General features: G+C 39.8%; 1 protein-coding gene across 2 annotated transcripts in view; it reads right to left on the bottom strand.

The window, feature by feature from the left end:
• palmdb (palmdelphin b) overlaps positions 1-20,086 on the bottom strand; it is a 59,328-nt gene that overhangs the window by 1,841 nt on the left and 37,401 nt on the right. For both annotated transcript variants that reach the window (XM_062992219.1, XM_062992220.1), the window contains exons 6-7: positions 2,130-4,176; positions 797-885 (exon numbers count right to left, since the gene is read on the bottom strand). In XM_062992219.1, the coding sequence (XP_062848289.1) occupies positions 797-885; positions 2,130-4,176 (2,136 nt within the window). The remainder of the gene's footprint in view (positions 1-796; positions 886-2,129; positions 4,177-20,086) is intronic.

Here is a 20,086-nt window from a genome sequence, read left to right as displayed (position 1 = left end):
TGAATCAATTATTCAGTTCTGCCAACAAACTACACCTCACACCCCCTACCAAAGTCTGATGCTTTCTCCGACTGCTAACAAACAGTGTGCTGTTTTGGCTCTGAAATTAATCCTTTCACTGTTTAAGTTAATTAATGAATTTAAATATTTAATTTTTATTTATTTATTTGTATTTATTTTTTATTGTACAGTGTACATTTGTACATTTTAGTAACCACATAAGCTGCTGTATTTGAAGTTGCTTAGAATTACCTTTTTACACAAATGTGTGATTTAGTAATGCAGTTTAAAAAGCGCTAAGCTATTAACATCCTGCTCTGTAATATTTAGGTAGATAGGTAGATGGACGGATGGATGGATGGATGGATAAACAGGTAGGTAGGTAGATGGGTGGGTGGTTTGGTGGGTGGGTGATTGGGTGGATGGATGGATGGATGAACAGGTAGGTAGGTGGATGGAAGGATGGATGGATGGGTGGGTGGGTAGACAGACAGGCAGACAGACAAACAGATAGATAGATAGATAGATAGATAGATAGATAGATAGATAGATAGATAGATGATAGATAGATAGATAGATAGATAGATAGATAGATAGATAGATAGATAGATAGATAGATAGATAGAATAAAAAAAGATTAAACTATTCCTTTAAAATATATAATCAAATTGCTGCTTAATATAACCAGTTTTACTGTTTGGACAAAACGAAACAGAGCTAAAGTAACTTCCTAGTAATGTTGTTGTAACGTTTAAGTTTGTGTTGTGTTGTTAGATTTTTACCGTTATCGACCTACCCTGTGATCACAGGACAGCGCTGACCGGTCCATTCTGCAACTTTTCATGGGGGATGAGGGGGATGATTTACACCTTGTTGGGAAATCATCTGAAAAACACCAGACAATAAAAGTGAGACAAAATAGTAACATAAATGTTTAATTAAAGATCATTGAGTAAAAAGATTAGCTGGATTTTATTCCACAGGGTCCCTCAGCAGTGCCCTTGTGTTCCCTACACACTAATCATGTCATATCGACCATAAGGGAACTGACAACACCGCTTGTATTGTTTACTGCTCTCAAATAACAAGCCAGCTTTCCTAACCCACAAAACACATGATGACTGATGGGTCTGTCAAATTTTACTGTCAACTTCTTGTGTAGTGATGAAGCATCACTTATGATTCCCTACACACTCTACACCAGGGGTGTCAAACTCATTTTCACAGAGGGCCACATCTGCATTATGGTGGCCCTCAAAGGGGCGATTGTAACGTATCCTGCTGTGACCTGCTGTGATTGCAGTCGCCTTTTAAGTCTTGGACAATTTGTTGTTTTTATACCAAATTTATACTGTATATGTATAATGTACATCTACATTTATATTGTACTCCTTTACCACAGACACGGCCTCATAACACAAGAGATGTACCGGTGTTTCTTCTTGTTTTCAAACTTGTTTTCACTTTCACATCTTTCATTAAATTTCCTCCTTCTGCTTCAGTTTTCTTTTCTTGTACATTTTGGGATTATTTGTAAATATTTCTCAGCATCACTTGTTGGAAAACTGCCTCAGCTAAACGCTGATGTGGAAACACCGCCATCTAGTGGCGGGATGTGGTCACTTTGTGGGTCACTAAATTGGCATGCATTGTGGGAGATGCAGTTTATGTACAATTTTATGGTGTATTTTAAGACAATCGTACGTCTTTTAAGCTCTCGCGGGTCACATAAAATGACGTGGCGGGCCGGATTTGGCCTGCGGGCTTTGAGTTTGACACATGCGGTCTACACAGAAGACCCTTGTAGTCCCTTTCACTACTTCGGGGGGCGGCACCGTGACTCAGTGTGTAGCATGGTCTCTTCGTGTCTGTGTGGGTTTCCTCCGGGAACTCCGGTTTCCTCCCACAGGCCAAAAACATGCAAGTGAGGTGAATCACAGATACAAAGTTGTCCATGACTCTGTTTGACATTAAACTTGTGAAACATGTCATGAATGTAACCAAAGTGTAAAACATGACGTTAAAATCCTAATAAAATAAAATAAATAAAACTACTACAGGAAAGTACTGGGGTGATTGGAATGCACCAACTGTCTGTCTTGTCGTATGTACCATAATTACATACATACCTTGCTTGTCATAAGCGCTGTCCAGGAGATTAGGGGAGGCCAGGAAGTTCTCTTTAGTGTAAATACCCGCTCTCTCTTTTTTTAGTTCCTCCTCTCGTTGTTTTGCCTTCTTAATCTCTTCATCGACCAGAGAAATTGTACTTCTGGATCGCAGCTTGAAAAATGGGTTATTAAGGAAAGCTTTCTCCTCCATCTCCACAGAAGTATTCAAATTGAAGTCCGACGCACTGCGGATGATCAGATTCGATGTCTCCAGTATGATTAAATTGGGCGTGTCCTCGGACCTCCAGTCAGCGGATTTAGAGGTCATCAGTTTTCCAGCGTGGCGTGGACTCTGATGGCACGATTCAGGTTCCAGAATGATGACGTTGTTGGCGGTCAGTTCATGCCTCAGCGGTCCCTTCGTTGGTGATGAGGTTATGATGAAGGATGGCATGTTGGTGCTGGGAGACAACTTGCAGTCATCATCCCAGTGCTCTAGCATCTTCCTTTTTTCATCGGATTCTTGGCGGAAGCTTCCAAAGTTCAGGATGACGGGCTTCCCCTTCCCTGGAACACAGTCACTCGAGTAGGATTTGGACATTCCTCTCTCACGCCTCAGTCTGTCATCTTGTTCTATAGCAAAGCTGATCTTCTCGTTCGGTGTCTCCGGGTCATCGCAAGGTGACCTGTAACTCGAGTCATCTACACCCGAGTCCTCGGAGCAGGGGCTAAACTGGGTATGCTGGTATTCTCTTTTAAGTGGCAAACCCTCGAGATCTGGATCCTTCTTGTTCCTGTCGATGTTTCGTACTGGTGTGTACATTGTGCTGTGATTGCCTTGGCAGGTCCCAGTCTTGGAGATTGGCTGGTGTGCCAGGTTCTTGGTTTGCTCCTCCATTTGGAGCCACTGATTGCGAGCGACTTGGAAGTCCACGTGCTCTGTACTGACGTTCTCACTTTTCATTTCTTGAATCACGCAGAAATCTTTCGGGACCTTCTTGTTGAAGTCTGACTTGACACAACTAGACGGAGGATCCTTATGATTTACCGAACCCTTCCCAAGCTCCTCTTCATCTTCAGATATTTTTGACAAGGCGTGGAACAGTGTTGAGGGGTTATAAGAGATCTCCTGAGGGGGCGGTGTGTAAGCTGAGGTGTTCTCAGGTTGCTCCAGGACATCCTCTTCCACCCGGACGTCCTCCTCCGTCTCCTGCTTTGCTTCTGATGGCTCTTCGAACGAATTCCTTTCAGGCTTTTGGATGAAGAGTTCTTGCGCACTTAGCTGAAGGCTGTCCAGGTAGGAGTCATCGTCCTCTTTATTGATGGAGGAGGAAAAAATATTCCTCCACTTTTCGTCGGTCTCACTGTCGGAGGACGCTGCGGCTATTTCTACTAGGAGACACTCGTCCAGGTCTTCAGGATTTTGACCAGACTCGTTTGACATGTCTGACATAACCTCCTCTCTAATAAAAGACTCCAGCATCGATTCGTTGACCTCTCCACAATCTAAGCTCTCTAGGAGCGCCTGATGGAGTTCAGCCTTCAGCGGATCCAGCATGTCGCCACCCTCATCGTCTTCGGGCAAAATCACGGGCAAAACATCTTTTAAAATTTCATCCTTCACCGAATCCTGTCTTTGTTTCATGGCCTCGTTCTCATACACGCTCTCGGCACTAGACGGCGTGTCCGAGACCGAGGAAGTAATAGATTCATTTCGATTGAGCTCCTCGCGAGCGTCCTCCAGTACTAAAGCTTCCTTTGAGGAGGGCAGGTCTTCATTAGGATGTATCTCTGCAGCGGCCAGTTTGGCACTTAGAGCCTCTAACAGGTCATTATCGTCGCCTTCGTGACTGTCTTCGGCGCCCGTGTCCTTGCTCTCGAATGACTCAGTCACCTGGGCGTCCATCCCTTGGTCCATTATGTTGTCCGTGCTGGATTCTTCACTTGTCTCCATGGTTACTGGCTCCGAGAGGGACTGCAGCTCTGCTCGTGTCTGGTTCTGAATAGAAAAGTAATCCTCATTCACTTTTCTGCCAACCGCTTCCAAATCCTCACTCGCAGATCTCTGCGGAAAAGCAAAACACAAATATATAATTATTATCATCGGCCATTAAGAGAGAAATTTGGTCAGGTTAGCTAATTAAAAATACCAAAACACACTCTGAGTGTTAGCATTTGTGTTTATTAGTGATGCAGTGTGTTTATTATGCCATGTTCACATAATAAGCATTATGTGCTTCGTCTACCATGAGGCAGGGTGCATATTCCAGCTAACCGCGGCACTCAAGCATTTATACATCCTCAGCAAGCTTAAACAACAGAATATTTGCATGCAATTTTGTATTAAATGTATTTTTTTAAATGTACTTTAGTCCATGCCATCGTGAAGACCCAGTGGAAAAGAAAGTAGGTTTAGTAGGCTAGTTTTATCCCATTCAAGAGCCCTGATGAGCAGGTTTTATATGCTGTGTCAAGAGTCATGATGCTGTTTTAAAGTTAAGTTTAAGGTCCTGTAAACTGTGAGAATCAATTTCTCCTCGTGTCGCGCGTCACGTCCAGCTACATCATCTAAAAAAATATCTTACTAGTGGCAGTATGGGCGGCACGGTGGCTCGTGGGTAGCACTGTCACCTCACAGCAAGAAGGTCCTGTGTTCGGTCCGGGTCCTTTCTGTGCGGACTTTGCATGTTCTCCCCGTGTCTGTGTGGGTTTCCTCCGGGAGCTCCGGTTTCCTCCCACAGTCCAAAGACATGCAGTCAGGTTAACTGGAGACACTAAATTGCCCTATGGGTGTGTATGTGTGTCTGCCCTGCGATGGACTGGTGCCCCGTCCAGGGTGTTACTGTGTGCCTTGCGCCTATTGAAAGCTGGGATAGGCTCCAGCACCCCCCCTTCAGCAGTTTGAGCTACAGTAGCTCGTCTGTTGGATCGGACCACACGGACCAGCCTTCGCTCCCCACGTGCATCGATGAGTCTTGGCCGCCCATGACCCTGTCGCCGGTTTACCACTGTTCCTTCCTTAGACCACTTTTGATAGATACTGACCACTGAAGACCGGGACACACCCAACAAGAGCTGCAGTTTTGGAGATGCTCTGACCCAGTCGTCTAGCCATCACAATTTGGCTCTTGTCATTTTTCCTGCTTCTAACATCAACTTTGAGGATAAAATGTCACTTGCTGCCTAATATATCCCCCCCACTAACAGGTGCCGTGATGAAGAGATAATCAGTGTTATTCACTTCACCTGTAGTGCTCAGAATGTTATGCCTGCTCGGTGTATATTGGGAAAAAAAAAAGCCACTAATATACTCATGTAAGAATTAACAAATAAACATTACACTCACTAGCTTTGCATGATGTTAGGATCCATCAGTGTTCCCGTCAGTTGTGTATAGGCCTGTAATGTTTTAGGATTTAGGGCCCCCCAGTGTTCCCCGGTATTCAGTTCATGGCTACGGTCATGCTAGAAACTGACCACATTATAGACAGCGCTAAATAATTACCCCAGAACACATCTAAAACTTGTTTGTCGATAAATTTGATGATTTATTTATTTTTAAAGCATTTATAGTTGCTCAGTTTAATTCACTTGATTCACTTGCAGTCCTTTGATGAGATGAAAATGCTTCCTATGGAGCATTAAATTTATGTTAGTAACATATCACTGGGTAAAATACGTTAGCTGCAAGCATGTAGTTCAGTTTAGTTTGCATGATTTTGGCATGCTTTTAGCTTATCTATCAAATATCTTACCTTCAGCTGTCATCCTGCTTATGTCAAATCTTGATATTGTTTTATTCAACACTTAATTCACCTGCTCAAGCAGATATGTTAAACCCTCTTTTACTGTTACACTCAAACTGGGGTAATTCATGTGTTACCAAAACTAGTAGGCAGTAGCGAACCATGACTCCTAAACCTCGGCCCTCTAACCGGCCACTTCCAACCTTCTCCGGACTCAGCCATAACATTAAAACCACCTCCTTGTTTCTACACTCACTGTCCATTTTATCAGCTCCACTTACCATATAGAAGCACTTTGTAGTTCTACAATTACTGACTGTAGTCCATCTGTTTCTCTACATGCTTTGTTACCCCCTTTCATGCTGTTCTTCAATGGTCAGGACCCCCACAGGACCAGCACAGAGCAGGTATTATTTAGGTGGTGGATCATTCTCAGCACTGCAGTGACACTGACATGGTGCTGGTGTGTTAGTGTGTGTTGTGCTGGTATGAGTGGATCAGACACAGCAGCGCTGCTGGAGTTTTTAAATACCGTGTCCACTCACTGTCCACTCTATTAGACACTCCTACCTAGTCGGTCCACCTTGTAGATGTAAAGTCAGAGACGATCGCTCATCTATTGCTGCTGTTTGAGTCGGTCATCTTCTAGACCTTCATCAGTGGTCACAGGACGCTGCCCACGGGGCGCTGTTGTCTGGATGTTTTTGGTTGGTGGACTATTCTCAGTCCAGCAGTGACAGTGAGGTGTTTAAAAGCTCCATCAGCGCTGCTGTGTCTGATCCACTCATACCAGCACAACACACACTAACACACCAGCACCATGTCAGTGTCACTGCAGTGCTGAGAATGATCCACCACCTAAATAATACCTGCTCTGTGCTGGTCCTGTGGGGGTCCTGACCATTGAAGAACAGCATGAAAGGGGGCTAACAAAGCATGCAGAGAAACAGATGGACTACAGTCAGTAATTGTAGAACTACAAAGATCTTCTATATGGTAAGTGGAGCTGATTAAATGTACAGTGAGTGTATACTGTATATATAATGTATATATAATGAAGGTTTTGAGTGCTATATGGTTTGCTTGACTGGGACCACTTTATATATCTCCACTTCCAGCTTGCTTTGGTGACGTTGGTATAACGTTGATTCATACAGCTCGGCTCATTTCTTTGTCAGGTGCATATTTGGTCTCCCTCTCTTCATCCTCCATCTGTTTTTGTTTATTTTTTCCCCACCATATCGAGGAAACCTCTCTCATCTGTTAACACTGATAACGGTAAACGGTACTTGGCTAACTAGAGAGCTGTATCTAATCTGTACAACGCTCCATAGCACTTTTAGCGGCGAACAATATCATATGATTTGCATCCTATTGAAGCTACAGCTGTTAAAATTAACTATGTTACGGTATGCCGGTATATAAAAAATCCATACCATATGAGGAATCAAAGCCGGTATATCGAATGTACCATCATACCACCCAGCCCTAATGTGTGCTAAAGAGATCCTACAGATCTTGTCACAATGTTAGCGATAACAAAGCACGTCCATTTAGAGGGAAGATATGATTGATCATTTTTCCTGTCATTTACAATGGCTCTGTAATTGAAGAACTACTGCCAAGCCTGCTGAGATATTATCGCTGGCCTGACGCTCTTTTTACCCACACCAGAGGGTGAGAAAGAAGCTTATTTTATCCAGCCCTTCACGTTACGACACAGACTGAATAAGCAGGTATGAAGGATTTATTTGCTTAGATTTGTATTTGTTTCAGTCAGGGGTGTCCAAACTTTTTTGTTTAGGGCCAGATGGGGTAAAAATATCCAAACATGGGGCCACAGAATCTTTTGTAATAAAATAAAAAAAAAATATAACAGAGCACCTGATGACTACAATTACACTCACTCACTCTCACTAACGTTCTTAACCGCTTATCTAATCAGGGTCGCGGGGGGGGGGGGGGGGGGGGGCACACAGTAACACCCTGGACGAGGTGCCAATTCATCGCAGGGCAGACACACATACACACCCATTCACCTATAGGGCAATTCAGTGTCTCCAGTTAACCTGACTGCATGACCGTGTGAGGAAACCGGAGCTCCCAGAGGAAACCCACGCAGACACGGGAAGAACATGCAAACTCCACACAGAAAGGACCCGGACCGCCCCGCCTGGGAATAGAACCTAGGACCTTCTTGCTGTAAGGCGACAGTGCTACCCACCGAGCCACAGTGCCGCCCCTAACAACTCCACTTCCTTGTTTTTTTGGGTGACTGATGATTTATCGTCGACAGTGTTGTATGAACTGAGATTTTTCCGATTACGTTTACATTTTCAGCATTAAGCAGATGCTTTTATCCAAAGCGACTTACAGTACTCTGACATTATACACCGATTAGCCATAACATTAAAACCACCTCCTTGTTTCTACACTCACTGTCCATTTTATCAGCTCCACTTACCATATAGAAGCACTTTGTAGTTCTACAATTACTGACTGTAGTCCATCTATTTCTCTGCATGCTTTGTTAGCCCCCTTTCATGCTGTTCTTCAATGGTCAGGACCACCACAGAGCAGGTATTATTTAGGTGGTGGATCATTCTCAGCACTGCAGTGACACTGACATGGTGCTGGTGTGTTAGTGTGTGTTGTGCTGGTATGAGTGGATCAGATTTGTAAACACCTCACTGTCACTGCTGGACTGAGAATAGTCCACCAACCAAAAATATCCAGCCAACAGTGCCCCGTGGGCAGCATCCTGTGACCACTGATGAAGGTCTAGAAGATGACCGACTCAAACAGCAGCAATAGATGAGCGATCGTCTCTGACTTTATATCTACAAGGTGGACCAACTAGGTAGGAGTGTCTAATAGAGTGGACAGTGAGTGGACACGGTGTTTAAAAACTCCAGCAGCGCTGCTGTGTCTCATCCACTCATACCAGCACAACACACACTAACACACCACCACCATGTCAGTGTCACTGCAGTGCTGAGAATGATCCACCACCTAAATAATACCTGCTCTGTGGTGGTCCTGACCATTGAAGAACAGCACTACACTGTAGACAGTCAGTAATTGTAGAACTACAAAGTGCTTCTATATGGTAAGTGGAGCTGATAACATGGACAGTGAGTGTAGAAACAACAAGGAGGTGGTTTTAATGTGTCAACAGTGGTAACCTGGCATAGGTGGGGCTTGAACCAGTGACCTTTTGATTACTAGTTCAGTACAATAACCGCTAGGCTACAAGTACAAAGACATGCAGTCAGGCTAACTGGATCTACTAGGTATTGTCCTAAGTGTGTGAATAGATGTGCCCTGTGATGGACTGGTGACCCGTCCGGGGTGACCATGACCCTGACCAGGCTAAAGCAGTGGTCCAACAGACAATGACTAAATGCATGAATAATAATAATAATAAAGATGCTTGACTCATTGCTACGGCTTAATTATGTTTAATCTTTGATCTTTGCTTCACCTCCTCACAATAGTGTACCATTCAGATATACCTCTTAAATGCTGAAGCATTTAAATATCACAAAGGGAAAAAAGAGTCGTCTCCACTTCAGCCTGCCTGAATGTGCCCCTAATTATGCCCATTAAAAAGCATAAAGTGTGTTGGAAACAACAGACTGGCAAAGTGTTGAGTACCATGGCAACAGCCCGGTAGGTATAACAGCTCAGCTGGTAGGCAAACGTCCGCGCTCGCTGCGTCTCGGCATAGTCATGATAATCAGTACGCAATAAATAATTCAGTGACGAGCGCAGAAGTGTAGAAACAGAGGTACACCAGTGCAGCCTGGCACATCAAGTGAGCTTCAGCCAGAACATCCAGTACAGAGTCTCTCCTGCAGTATCTGTACCTACCCTAAAGCTTTAGGATGGATCAGTGTGGATAACTTTAAGCCAACCGGACATTATTGGCAGATATGTCATTACAATCAGGACACTGTCAGTGATGTGTGTTGATTTAGGCAGTGCTCTTGTTATATCATTGATTGTACAACACATTAACTCACACAATTTTGAATCTATTTGTCATGATCACGTCCACCAGGGGCCAGTGCATTACCACAAACCTGCTTATTCATGCACACCATGCACATTTTTTTATACATCTGGACATTCACAATGGCTTAGCGGGTAGCACTGTCGCCTCACACCAAGAACCACCAAGGGACAGGGTTCTAATCCCTGGCCATGCAGCCAGGTCCCTTCTGTGTGGAGTTTGCACGTTCTCTCTTTGTCCATGTGGGTTTCCTCCGGGTGCTCTGGTTTCCTCACACAGAAGCATTTGTCCAAAGTGACTTACAGTACTGTGACAGTACACTGTCTAAGCAATCGAGGGTTAAGGGCCTTGCTCATTAGCATCAGGACACTGTCAGTGATGTGTGTTGCTTTAGGCAGCGCTCTTGTTATAGTATTGATTGTACAACACATTAACTTGCACAATTCACGTCCACCAGGGGCCAGTGCATCTCTATATTCCGGTCTATTAAAGTGCACCACAAACCCACTTATTCATTGCACATTTTTGTACATCTGGACATTCACAGTGGGTAGCACTGTTGCCTCACACCAAGAACCACCAAGGGACAGGGTTCTAATCCCTGGCCATGCAGCCAGGTCCCTTCAGTGTGGAGTTTGCACGTTCTCTCTTTGCCTGTGTGGGTTTCCTCCGGGTGCTCCGGTTTCCTCCCAAAAGTCCAAAGACGTGCAGTCAAGCTAATTGGAGATACTAGAAATTATTCTAAGAGTGTGAATGGATGAGTGTGTGTGTGTGAGTATGTCATGTAATATTTAAATGCTTTAACATTCGAGAGGTATATCTGAATGGTACTCTATTGTGAGGAGGTGAAACAAAGATCAAAGATTAAAATAATTAAGCCGTAGCGATGAGTCAAGCATCTTTATTATTATTATTATATTTTATTATTATTATATTAGTATAAAATTATTATTATTAATATATTATTATTGTTATTATTATTATTATTATTATTATATTTTTATTATTATTACTATTATATTATTATTATATTGTTGTTATTAATATATTATTATTATATTATTATTAATATTTTGTATTATTATATTATTATTATTATTATTATTATTATTATATTATCACTTATTATTATTATTATTATTATTATATTATCACTATTATTATTATATTATTATTAGTAGTAGTATTAATATATTTTTATTATTATATTATTACTAATATATTTTATTATTATTATATTATTAATATTATTATTATATTATTAATATTATTATCATATTATTATTATTAATATATTATTATTTTTATTATATTATCATTATTATTATTATTATTATATTATTAGTAGTGGTATTATTAATATATTTTTGTTATTATATTATTATTGTTATTATTACTATTATATTTTTATTATTATTATATTTTTATTATTATTATATTATTGTTATCATTATTATTATTATTATTATTATTATTATTATTCATGCACTTATTCATTGTCTGACTGCTGCTTTAACCTGTATGTATTGAACAAATGGTGGCAGTATATGGTAGTCAATGTGTTTATTTTGTATTTAATGTGGTGCTAAATGCACCTAAGACTTGATCTGATATTGGTTTAGAGGTGCCAATCCACCTACTGTGAAGTTTTTGGCAGATAATACGTTTACATTTTCAGTATTTAGCAGATGCATTTATACAAAGTGACTTGCAGTAGTGTGACAGTATATTGTCTAAGCAATCAAGGGTTAAGGGACTCAGTCAAGGATCCAACAGTGACAACCTGTCAGTGCTGGGGCTTGAACCAGCGACCTTTTGATTAGGCTACAACTAGATACCAGTCTATTAAAATGCACCACACACCTACTTGTACATGCATATGGGTTTGAAGTTGCCAGTGGTAAAACACGCTCTAATACATTGTAATGAATCTCAGCTCTGCCATCCGGATGGGCTGAGTGGCCACATGAACGACGATTGGCTGTTGTTCACAGGGTGGGATGAGCCGGACCAGGGTTCCTCATAACTGATGCAATTACGACCTCTGCTGACTGATTGATGGCGCCTGTGCAGAGTTGGGAAATAATGTTGATCAGGGTGTGGCTCTCCATGCACAAGGCTGATCCGCATATAAACTCGCCTCATGCAGGTGAAAAGATGCGGTCGTACTGCACGCATGACGGAGGCTCTCCTCAATCAGAAGTGGAGATCAGCATCAGTAGAGAGGAAGCATCTGGCCTTGGTTGGTGTAATAAATATCAGGACTTACTGTCGTGTTAATCAGGATGAAGCGGTAAATTAAAATGAATAAATTAATTACAGTTTTATGTGCTGGGGTGTAAAAGCAGAGAACTGTTATGCTAGGTTAGATTTTGATTGGGATTGGCACCTGGAATAAATGGAATAATTTGGAATAATTTTTGTGTTGTAATTTATTTCTAAATACACACATACATAAGAAAGTTGAAGACCCTGGAGCTGTGCAGCACCCTCATTACCTGCAGAAAATTATGTAATAGAAATAGCAGATAGCAGAAGTGCTGTGCTCTGCTGGAAAGTTTGATATGCTGTTAAAGCTTGTTTTTTTCTGCTTTATTTCCCAGACAGATTCACAATCCATCCATCACACTCGAGCTGCTTCACTCACTCTGAAGGTAACTCGCTTCTCAATTCAAGGCTACTTTGCCTACTAAGGAACAAAAAGCTGTGAATCATAAGCTGAGTCGAAATGAAAAGAAACGTTGTGGTGCGTGGGCTGGTCCTTCAGCCAGCTACTTTTCTCTTTTTTTTAAAAGCTCTGAGCCTTAAGAGACAGCTTGATTAGCCTCCATCTGAGACAAAAAGTCACCACACGACAGGAGCTCACGTAGGTTATACAAGCAAACGTTCAAAACTAACAGATCTGCTGATGGTTAATGTGCTTTTTATTTTATTCCATGTGACAAATGACAGTTTGATCTACGTTTTTTTTTATTCTACAGAGACATTCAATAATCTAAGGAAAAAATATGAATTATATTCACATATCTGCATATTCACTATACAAAAACACTGCTGCTGGTAAAAGGTTCCTGTTAGATTCAGTTTATCTGCATTCTGACAGGAAATTGTCAGCGATCAATAATAATAATTCATGATAACGGGTCGATTGCTGAGGAAAATCTGAAACTGATTTTACATTCAAATGGTGGTTAAATCTATTTCAAATATAAAATTTATACTTACAATATAGTTCAAAATAAAAACTTAAACCAGTCTTGCCTAATTGTAGTTCTTAAAATGACACCAAAGCAATAGGACAATAGATAGATGGATGGATGGATGGATGGATGGATGGATGGGTGGGTGCGTGGGTGGGTAGGTAGGTAGGTAGATGAATGGATGGATAGACAGTCATACAGATACTTTATTTATAGATAGACAGACAGACAGACAGACAGATAGATACTTTATAGATAGATAGATAGATAGATAGATAGATAGATACTTTATTTATTTATAGATAGATAGATAGATAGATAGATAGATAGATAGATAGATACTTTATTTATTTATAGATAGATAGATAGATAGATAGATAGATAGATAGATAGATAGATAGATAGATAGATAGATAGATACTTTATTTATTTATAGATAGATAGATAGATACTTTATTTATTTATAGATAGATAGATAGATAGATAGATAGATAGATAGATAGATAGATACTTTATTTATAGATAGACAGACAGACAGACAGACAGACAGACAGACAGACAGACAGACAGAGCTACAACCAAGCTACAACATCACCTCTCATTAACAGCACGGTTAAAGAGTTAAACTTTTCCACCTGAATTCCATGCTGATATAATTCCTCCAATAAGCAATTTTATTTATCACTGTTTTAATTCATGATAGCTGAATTTTACATTCAAATGGTGGTTAAATCAAGACTTAATTTTACAGTTTTAGAAGAAATCTTTAAAAAGCAACTTCTATTATTTATTCATTTTCTGACTGTGCAAATATTTTTGCTTTAACGTTCTAGTTTTGGTGAGCTTTTGGTGACTGGACTGGTCTTCTAGCCCTCTCACCTGAACATGCTGCATTAATTTCTGCTTACGAGGTTGTTGCAGTTTTCAGTCCCCCCAACTGTTGCTTACTGATATACTTCTTTAGGTGTACAATTACTAACTGAAGCCCAACTCCATCCATTAATGGACAGTGGTAAACAGTGGTACTGGTCGCTGGTTCAAGCCCCCTTTCAGTGTTTCAGCCAGTGTTGAGCTCCTAAGCAAGCGCTTCAACCTGCGATTACGTGCATTATATTCTGTCACAGTGTTTGTGTTTAGTCACAATGGTTGTGTTCAGTCACAATGGTTGATCACTTAGGATAAAAGCATCTGGTAAATGCTGTAAATGCTGTAAAAGTAGCTTAATTGTCGCAGCGCAGTAGGTGTTTGTCTTTATCAGAACAGGACCCCTACATTTCAGCACTGAAATGACATTTACATGCTAATGACTGTTCTGACAGAATTACGTAAGTGTCAATGCAGAGTAAATGATGTACTTTTCCATGTATGAATTTGGTACAGGGGTTGCAGTGAAGGAAGCAGCAGATACAGTAGTTTATGAAACTGTTAATGTATGTATGTGTACAAGATAGGAATAACTAATAATAAAGTGTGTGTGTGTGTGTGTGTGTATGTGTATAATTCTTCTTATACTACAGTACTACAGCACTGTTGTATTGTAAATATAATATAAATTGTGAATATAATATAAATAAAATAAATATGTAAAAATTAATTTAACTGTGAGTATTTTTTTCAAACTGCTGGATAATACAAAATATTAAATAAGCAACAGATACAATAGTATATACAGATACAAAGTAATAAAAAACAAAGTAATAAAAAACAACAATATTATGATTTTTAATAATAATAATGTAATAATAATATATAATTGTAATAACAATCATGTCATAATCGTTAGTATTAATGATGATAATAATAATAATAATAATAATAATACAAATAATAATGGTTGTTATAAATAATATTAATAACAACAGCAACAACAACAATAATATGATGATAATAATAGGATTGTTACTATTCTTACTACTAATAATAATAATAACAATAATAATAATAATATAATAATAATAATAATAATATAATAATAATAATGATATTAAAAAAATATATATATAATAATAATAATATAACAATAATAATAATAACGATAATAATAACATAATAATAATAATAATAATAATAATAACAATGATAATAATAATAATAAATAGTAATAATAATAATATGATTGTTAATAATAATAATAATAATTATAATAATAAATAGTAATAATAATAATAATATGATTGTTAATAACAATAATAATAATAATAAGAGTAATAATAAAATTAATAATAATATGATTGTTTGATGATGTTAATAATAATAAATAGTAATATTAATTATAATAATAATAATAATGATAAAAAATAATAAATAGTAATAATAATAATTATAATAATAAAAAATTTAATTAATAATAATAATAATAATAATAATAAAAATAAGATTGTTAATAATAATTATTATTATAATTATTATAACAGTAATAATAATATCATTGTTAGTAATAATAATAATAATAATACTGTGATTGTTGTATTGTTATGTAATATTAAACTGCAGAACATGCAAATTAAAACATTTTAAATAAATGTAAAGAGTTTTACAGTAAATACATTTCTAATGTTTTAAATATAGAACTAATACTTGCAGTATTGTTACATATGAAAACTTGCCAGCTTTTTCCAATTTCAACTCTTAATATAACACCAAAACAATAGGAAGAACATACACCAAAAATCATCATCATCCACAGTAACCAAGCTACAACATCACCTCTCGATAACAGCACTGTCACATTAAAGTCACAGTAAAAATCTTTATTACTTGCTGATAAAATTCCACCAATAAGCTTCTTTATATTTCCTAACATCAGTCCCCTGTCAATACCAACAGATCTGTAAAGCCCACCAGCTCAACCCCCCGACACACCCCACCGTTTATAATCAGCTCTCTCAGTAAAGTAAAAGCAGAGGTGAGAAGTTGGCAGTGAGTGTGGCATCTCTGTCCTACCTGGCTCTGTAGCAGCAGCAGCGGCAGCAGACTGAGGGAGAGAGAGCCAGTGCTAGTGCTATTGCTAGGCTGATGCTCTTCCCTGTAGCCACAGAGACGGCACCTCTCACTGAATGTGCCGCGAGCAGCCAATAGCTGAGCAGCTTTTCTCTAGCGATGCGCTACACACTCACACATGTAGAGAGACGCTCTCGCAGCAGGTCTCACAAACTGTCAACACTCACTGCAGCCCACTGACATTCACACCCCAAAATCTGACATGTTATTTTATCTCTCTCCAATCCCTCCGAGCCACTGTACAGATCACAGTCAGCATCTAACGTAGCGTAGCGGCCCCTGGTTAGCGGCTGTGTGTGTCTGTTTTTATGTGTTGTGTTATATTCTATGATTACATGATACATGGCGCTTTTCATCCAAAGTGACTTTATACGATCTAGGCAATTGAGGGTGAAGGGTCTTGCTCAAGGTGCTTGAACTGGCAACCATCTGATTACTGGTCCAGTACCTTACTCACTAGGCTTCCATTGCTCTGCACATGTGTGGACAATTGTGCATACTGGGAAGTGGTAACTCAGTGGTTAGGGTACTGGAATAGTAAACAGAAGGATGCTGGTTTAAGCCTCATGTCAGCCAAGTTGCTACAGCTGGGCCCCTGAGCAAGGCCCTTAACTCTCAATTGCTTAAACTGTATTCAGTCATAAATGTAAGTGGCTTTGGATAAATGTAAATGTAAAGGCATACAAAATAACTGTACATCTACAACAAGTGATAAAAGGGTGCGTTCCTAATAAAGTGTAAGTTTAAACAGTATTTAAACATCCCAACAACACTGCTGTACCTGCTACACTCATACCAGAACAACACACACTGCCACATCAATACCACGTTAGTGTCATCGCAGTGCTTTGAATGGTCCACCACCCAAGCATCATCTTGGGTCCTGGAGTCCCAAAAGGGTCCCTTTCATTTGGTACATGAGGTACAGAAAGGAAGGGGGGCTTGACAAATTTTACTGGCATAAGAAGGACCACAGTCAGTAACTGTATATCCACAAAGTTTAACTAGGTGGTAGTTTTAGCTTTTAAACCAAGCTTTTAAATCAATTACTGTTTGTACCAGATAGGTGTACCTAAATAAGTGCAAATCTTTAAATGAGTGAATGAATGTAAATCATTCCCAGGGAATGTTACCATATTCCAGAATACAATACCCCCTTAACTGTAATCTATCTGTTTCTCTACATGCTTTGTTAGCCCCCTTTCATGCTGTTCTTCAATGGTCAGGACCCCCACAGGACCACCACAGAACAGGTATTATTTAGGTGGTGGATCATTCTCAGTACTGCAGTGACACTGACATGGTGGTGGTGTGTTAGTGTGTGTTGTGCTGGTATGAGTGGATCAGACACAGCAGCGCTGCTGGAGTTTTTAAATACCGTGTCCATTCACTGTCACTGCTAGACTGAGAATAGTCCAACAACCAAAAAAATATCCAGCAACAGCGCCCCGTGGGCAGCGTCCTGTGACCACTGATGAAGGTCTAGAAGATGACCGACTCAAACAGCAGCAATAGATGAGCGATCGTCTCTGACTTTACATCTACAAGGTGGACCGACTAGGTAGGAGTGTCTAATAGAGTGGACAGTGAGTGGACACGGTATTTAAAAACTCCAGCAGCGCTGCTGTGTCTTTCACTCATACCAGCAGTGTTGTGCCAGTTCACAGCTTTTCTGAACTAGTTCAAGTTCAGTTCATACATGCTCAAAGTGAACAGTTCACGTTCAAAGTTCACAATTTTAATTCTGAACTAGTTCAAAGTTCAGTTCATTTTACTTTTTTCGTGAGATATTCAAATAAATACTTTTTTTCACACTACAAGCTAGAAATCACTATACGTTCTTTGAAACTGCTCATTGTAGACATTTGCTCATGACACTGCAATTGTGGGTTTCTTACCAGGTGATGAAACTTGCAGCAGTACAGACAAGGTAGACCAGTTCTATACTTAGTGCAATGAAATCTACCAGCATTTAATTAAAAAAAGAATATATAATATGAAATATGTATATATTATTTGATATATATGATATTATATATACATATGTGTGTGTATGAAATGAAACTCTTGAATGAAGGTAATGAAGGCAAAACTCAAAGGCACAAAAAACTTTATTTTTAAGGAAACTGCGATGCATTGCGCACACAATGTCAAAACCATTTCTGTCTGGTGATACATGATTTAAGCGGCACCAGCGAGAATACAGGAGGGAGGAACTTTCTCTCGTTGCGTTTCAAAAGAGAAAACAGATGTCACTCAGTTTTCAATGGAAAACAAATTCCAACGTTCATTTACAGTGATGTCTGCCGTTCATGACACATAATGTGAACTAATTCACGTTCAAGTTCTTTATTAAAAATGTGTTGCGTTCAGTTCAACGTTCACGAAAAAATGAGCGTGTTCAATGAACGCGTTCTTTTGAACTCGTTCACGCACAACACTGCATACCAGCACAACACACACTAACACACCACCACCATGTCAGTGTCACTGCAGTGCTGAGAATGATCCACCACCCAAATAATACCTGCTCTGTGGTGGTCCTGATCATTAACCCTTAAGAGATCCTTTAATATTCTGATGCATTTGTCCCTAAGGACAAAAAATGGCCACTTCCCAAAAACTGCTGTAAAAATATCATACATTAATATTTTTTTCCACTTTAAACGAGTCAGACTTTTAAATCTACTTCTGCCTGAAATATACATACCAAATATTAATGATATTTTTAGGATTTTAACCCTTTAAATGCTGGTATGTTTACATAGCACCACTGTTTTTATTGAAAAAAAAAAAAAAAAACTGAAATAATTTCCATAAAATACATTACGAGGAGCATTTGATAATTATTGGTATTAGTCAATAATGACTGGTTGCAACATTGATTTTGATGCATTTCTTTTTTTATTTATTTTTTTTTTTTGCAGTGTCAGATTTAAAGAAAAACTCACACTCAAGATCCTAAGGACAAAAAATGGCCTCTTTCCCAAAACTGCTGTAAAGATATATATTTTTTTATTTTAAATGAGTCAACCAAAAAGGGGGAGAGGGCAAAAGAGAGAGAGAACAAGTGAGAGAGAGGGTGAGAGACAGAGAGGGTGAGAGAGAGAGAGAGAGAGAGAGAGAGAGAGAGAGAGAGTATGTGTCTGAGCGTGAGAGTTCAGCTCATGTGGCGTCGAGGCTGCAAATGGACAGAATGTGGTCCTTGCATGTGAATATTCCAAGTGTACAGCAGGTGCTCCCAACTCTTCTCTTTCTGTCTGTGCAAAAGTTGAACTGCCTCCTGCCTTTATATTTACGAATGAGAGAGGGGTCTGCAGCAGCACCCTGCATATCTGCACCTATTCCTGCAGCAGCTGATGAGCGGGGAAGACGCCCTCTCTTTTTGATGTGTGGGGCATTTCTCCCACCTCTTGCGGTGTTTCGTGCTTAGGAGCAGCACATTCTTGCCCCGTCAAGGGATGTAAGAGACCAGTGTGTGGGTCTTCGTAAAAGCAAAGGTGGAGGAGAAGAGCACTCTCGCTCTTGCCTGGAGCAATTGAGGGGAAGCTCAGGCTTGTGTCGGTGAAATGTGCCAACCAGGGCCAGTTTCCTCCTGAGCAGCTCCTCTGCCGGTGCGAAGAAGGTGAAAAAATTGTCACAGGTAATGATGTGTCCCTGGAGCCCCTCTGTCATCTCCAGGACCACCCTCATCCCCTGGTTGACTTCAGCTGGATTGCCAGCTGCTTTACCTGTGTACACCTGCAGTCTCCAGGCGTAGGATGTTTTGACAGCACGGGGTGCCCAAATCTTTATTCCATATTTGGCCAGTTTTTTTGGCATGTACTGCTTGAAGCTGTACCTGCCTCTGAATGGGATGAGCTGTTCATCCACGCAGATGTCCGTGTCTGGGCTAAACAGCATCGGCTGGCGGTTTTATCCACATATCCTTTGCGGAGACTTTGCGGAAGGCAGCCAGCTTGTCGTCACAGCGTCGGGATAGCTTATCGTTAAACCACAGTGTTCGGCTGATGT

The sequence above is a fragment of the Trichomycterus rosablanca genome, chromosome 3, assembly GCF_030014385.1.
Source record: "Trichomycterus rosablanca isolate fTriRos1 chromosome 3, fTriRos1.hap1, whole genome shotgun sequence".
Classification (NCBI taxonomy): Eukaryota; Metazoa; Chordata; class Actinopteri; order Siluriformes; family Trichomycteridae; genus Trichomycterus; species Trichomycterus rosablanca.
Note: the sequence above shows the minus strand (reverse complement) of the source record. Positions and strands in the feature narration are given on the sequence as shown.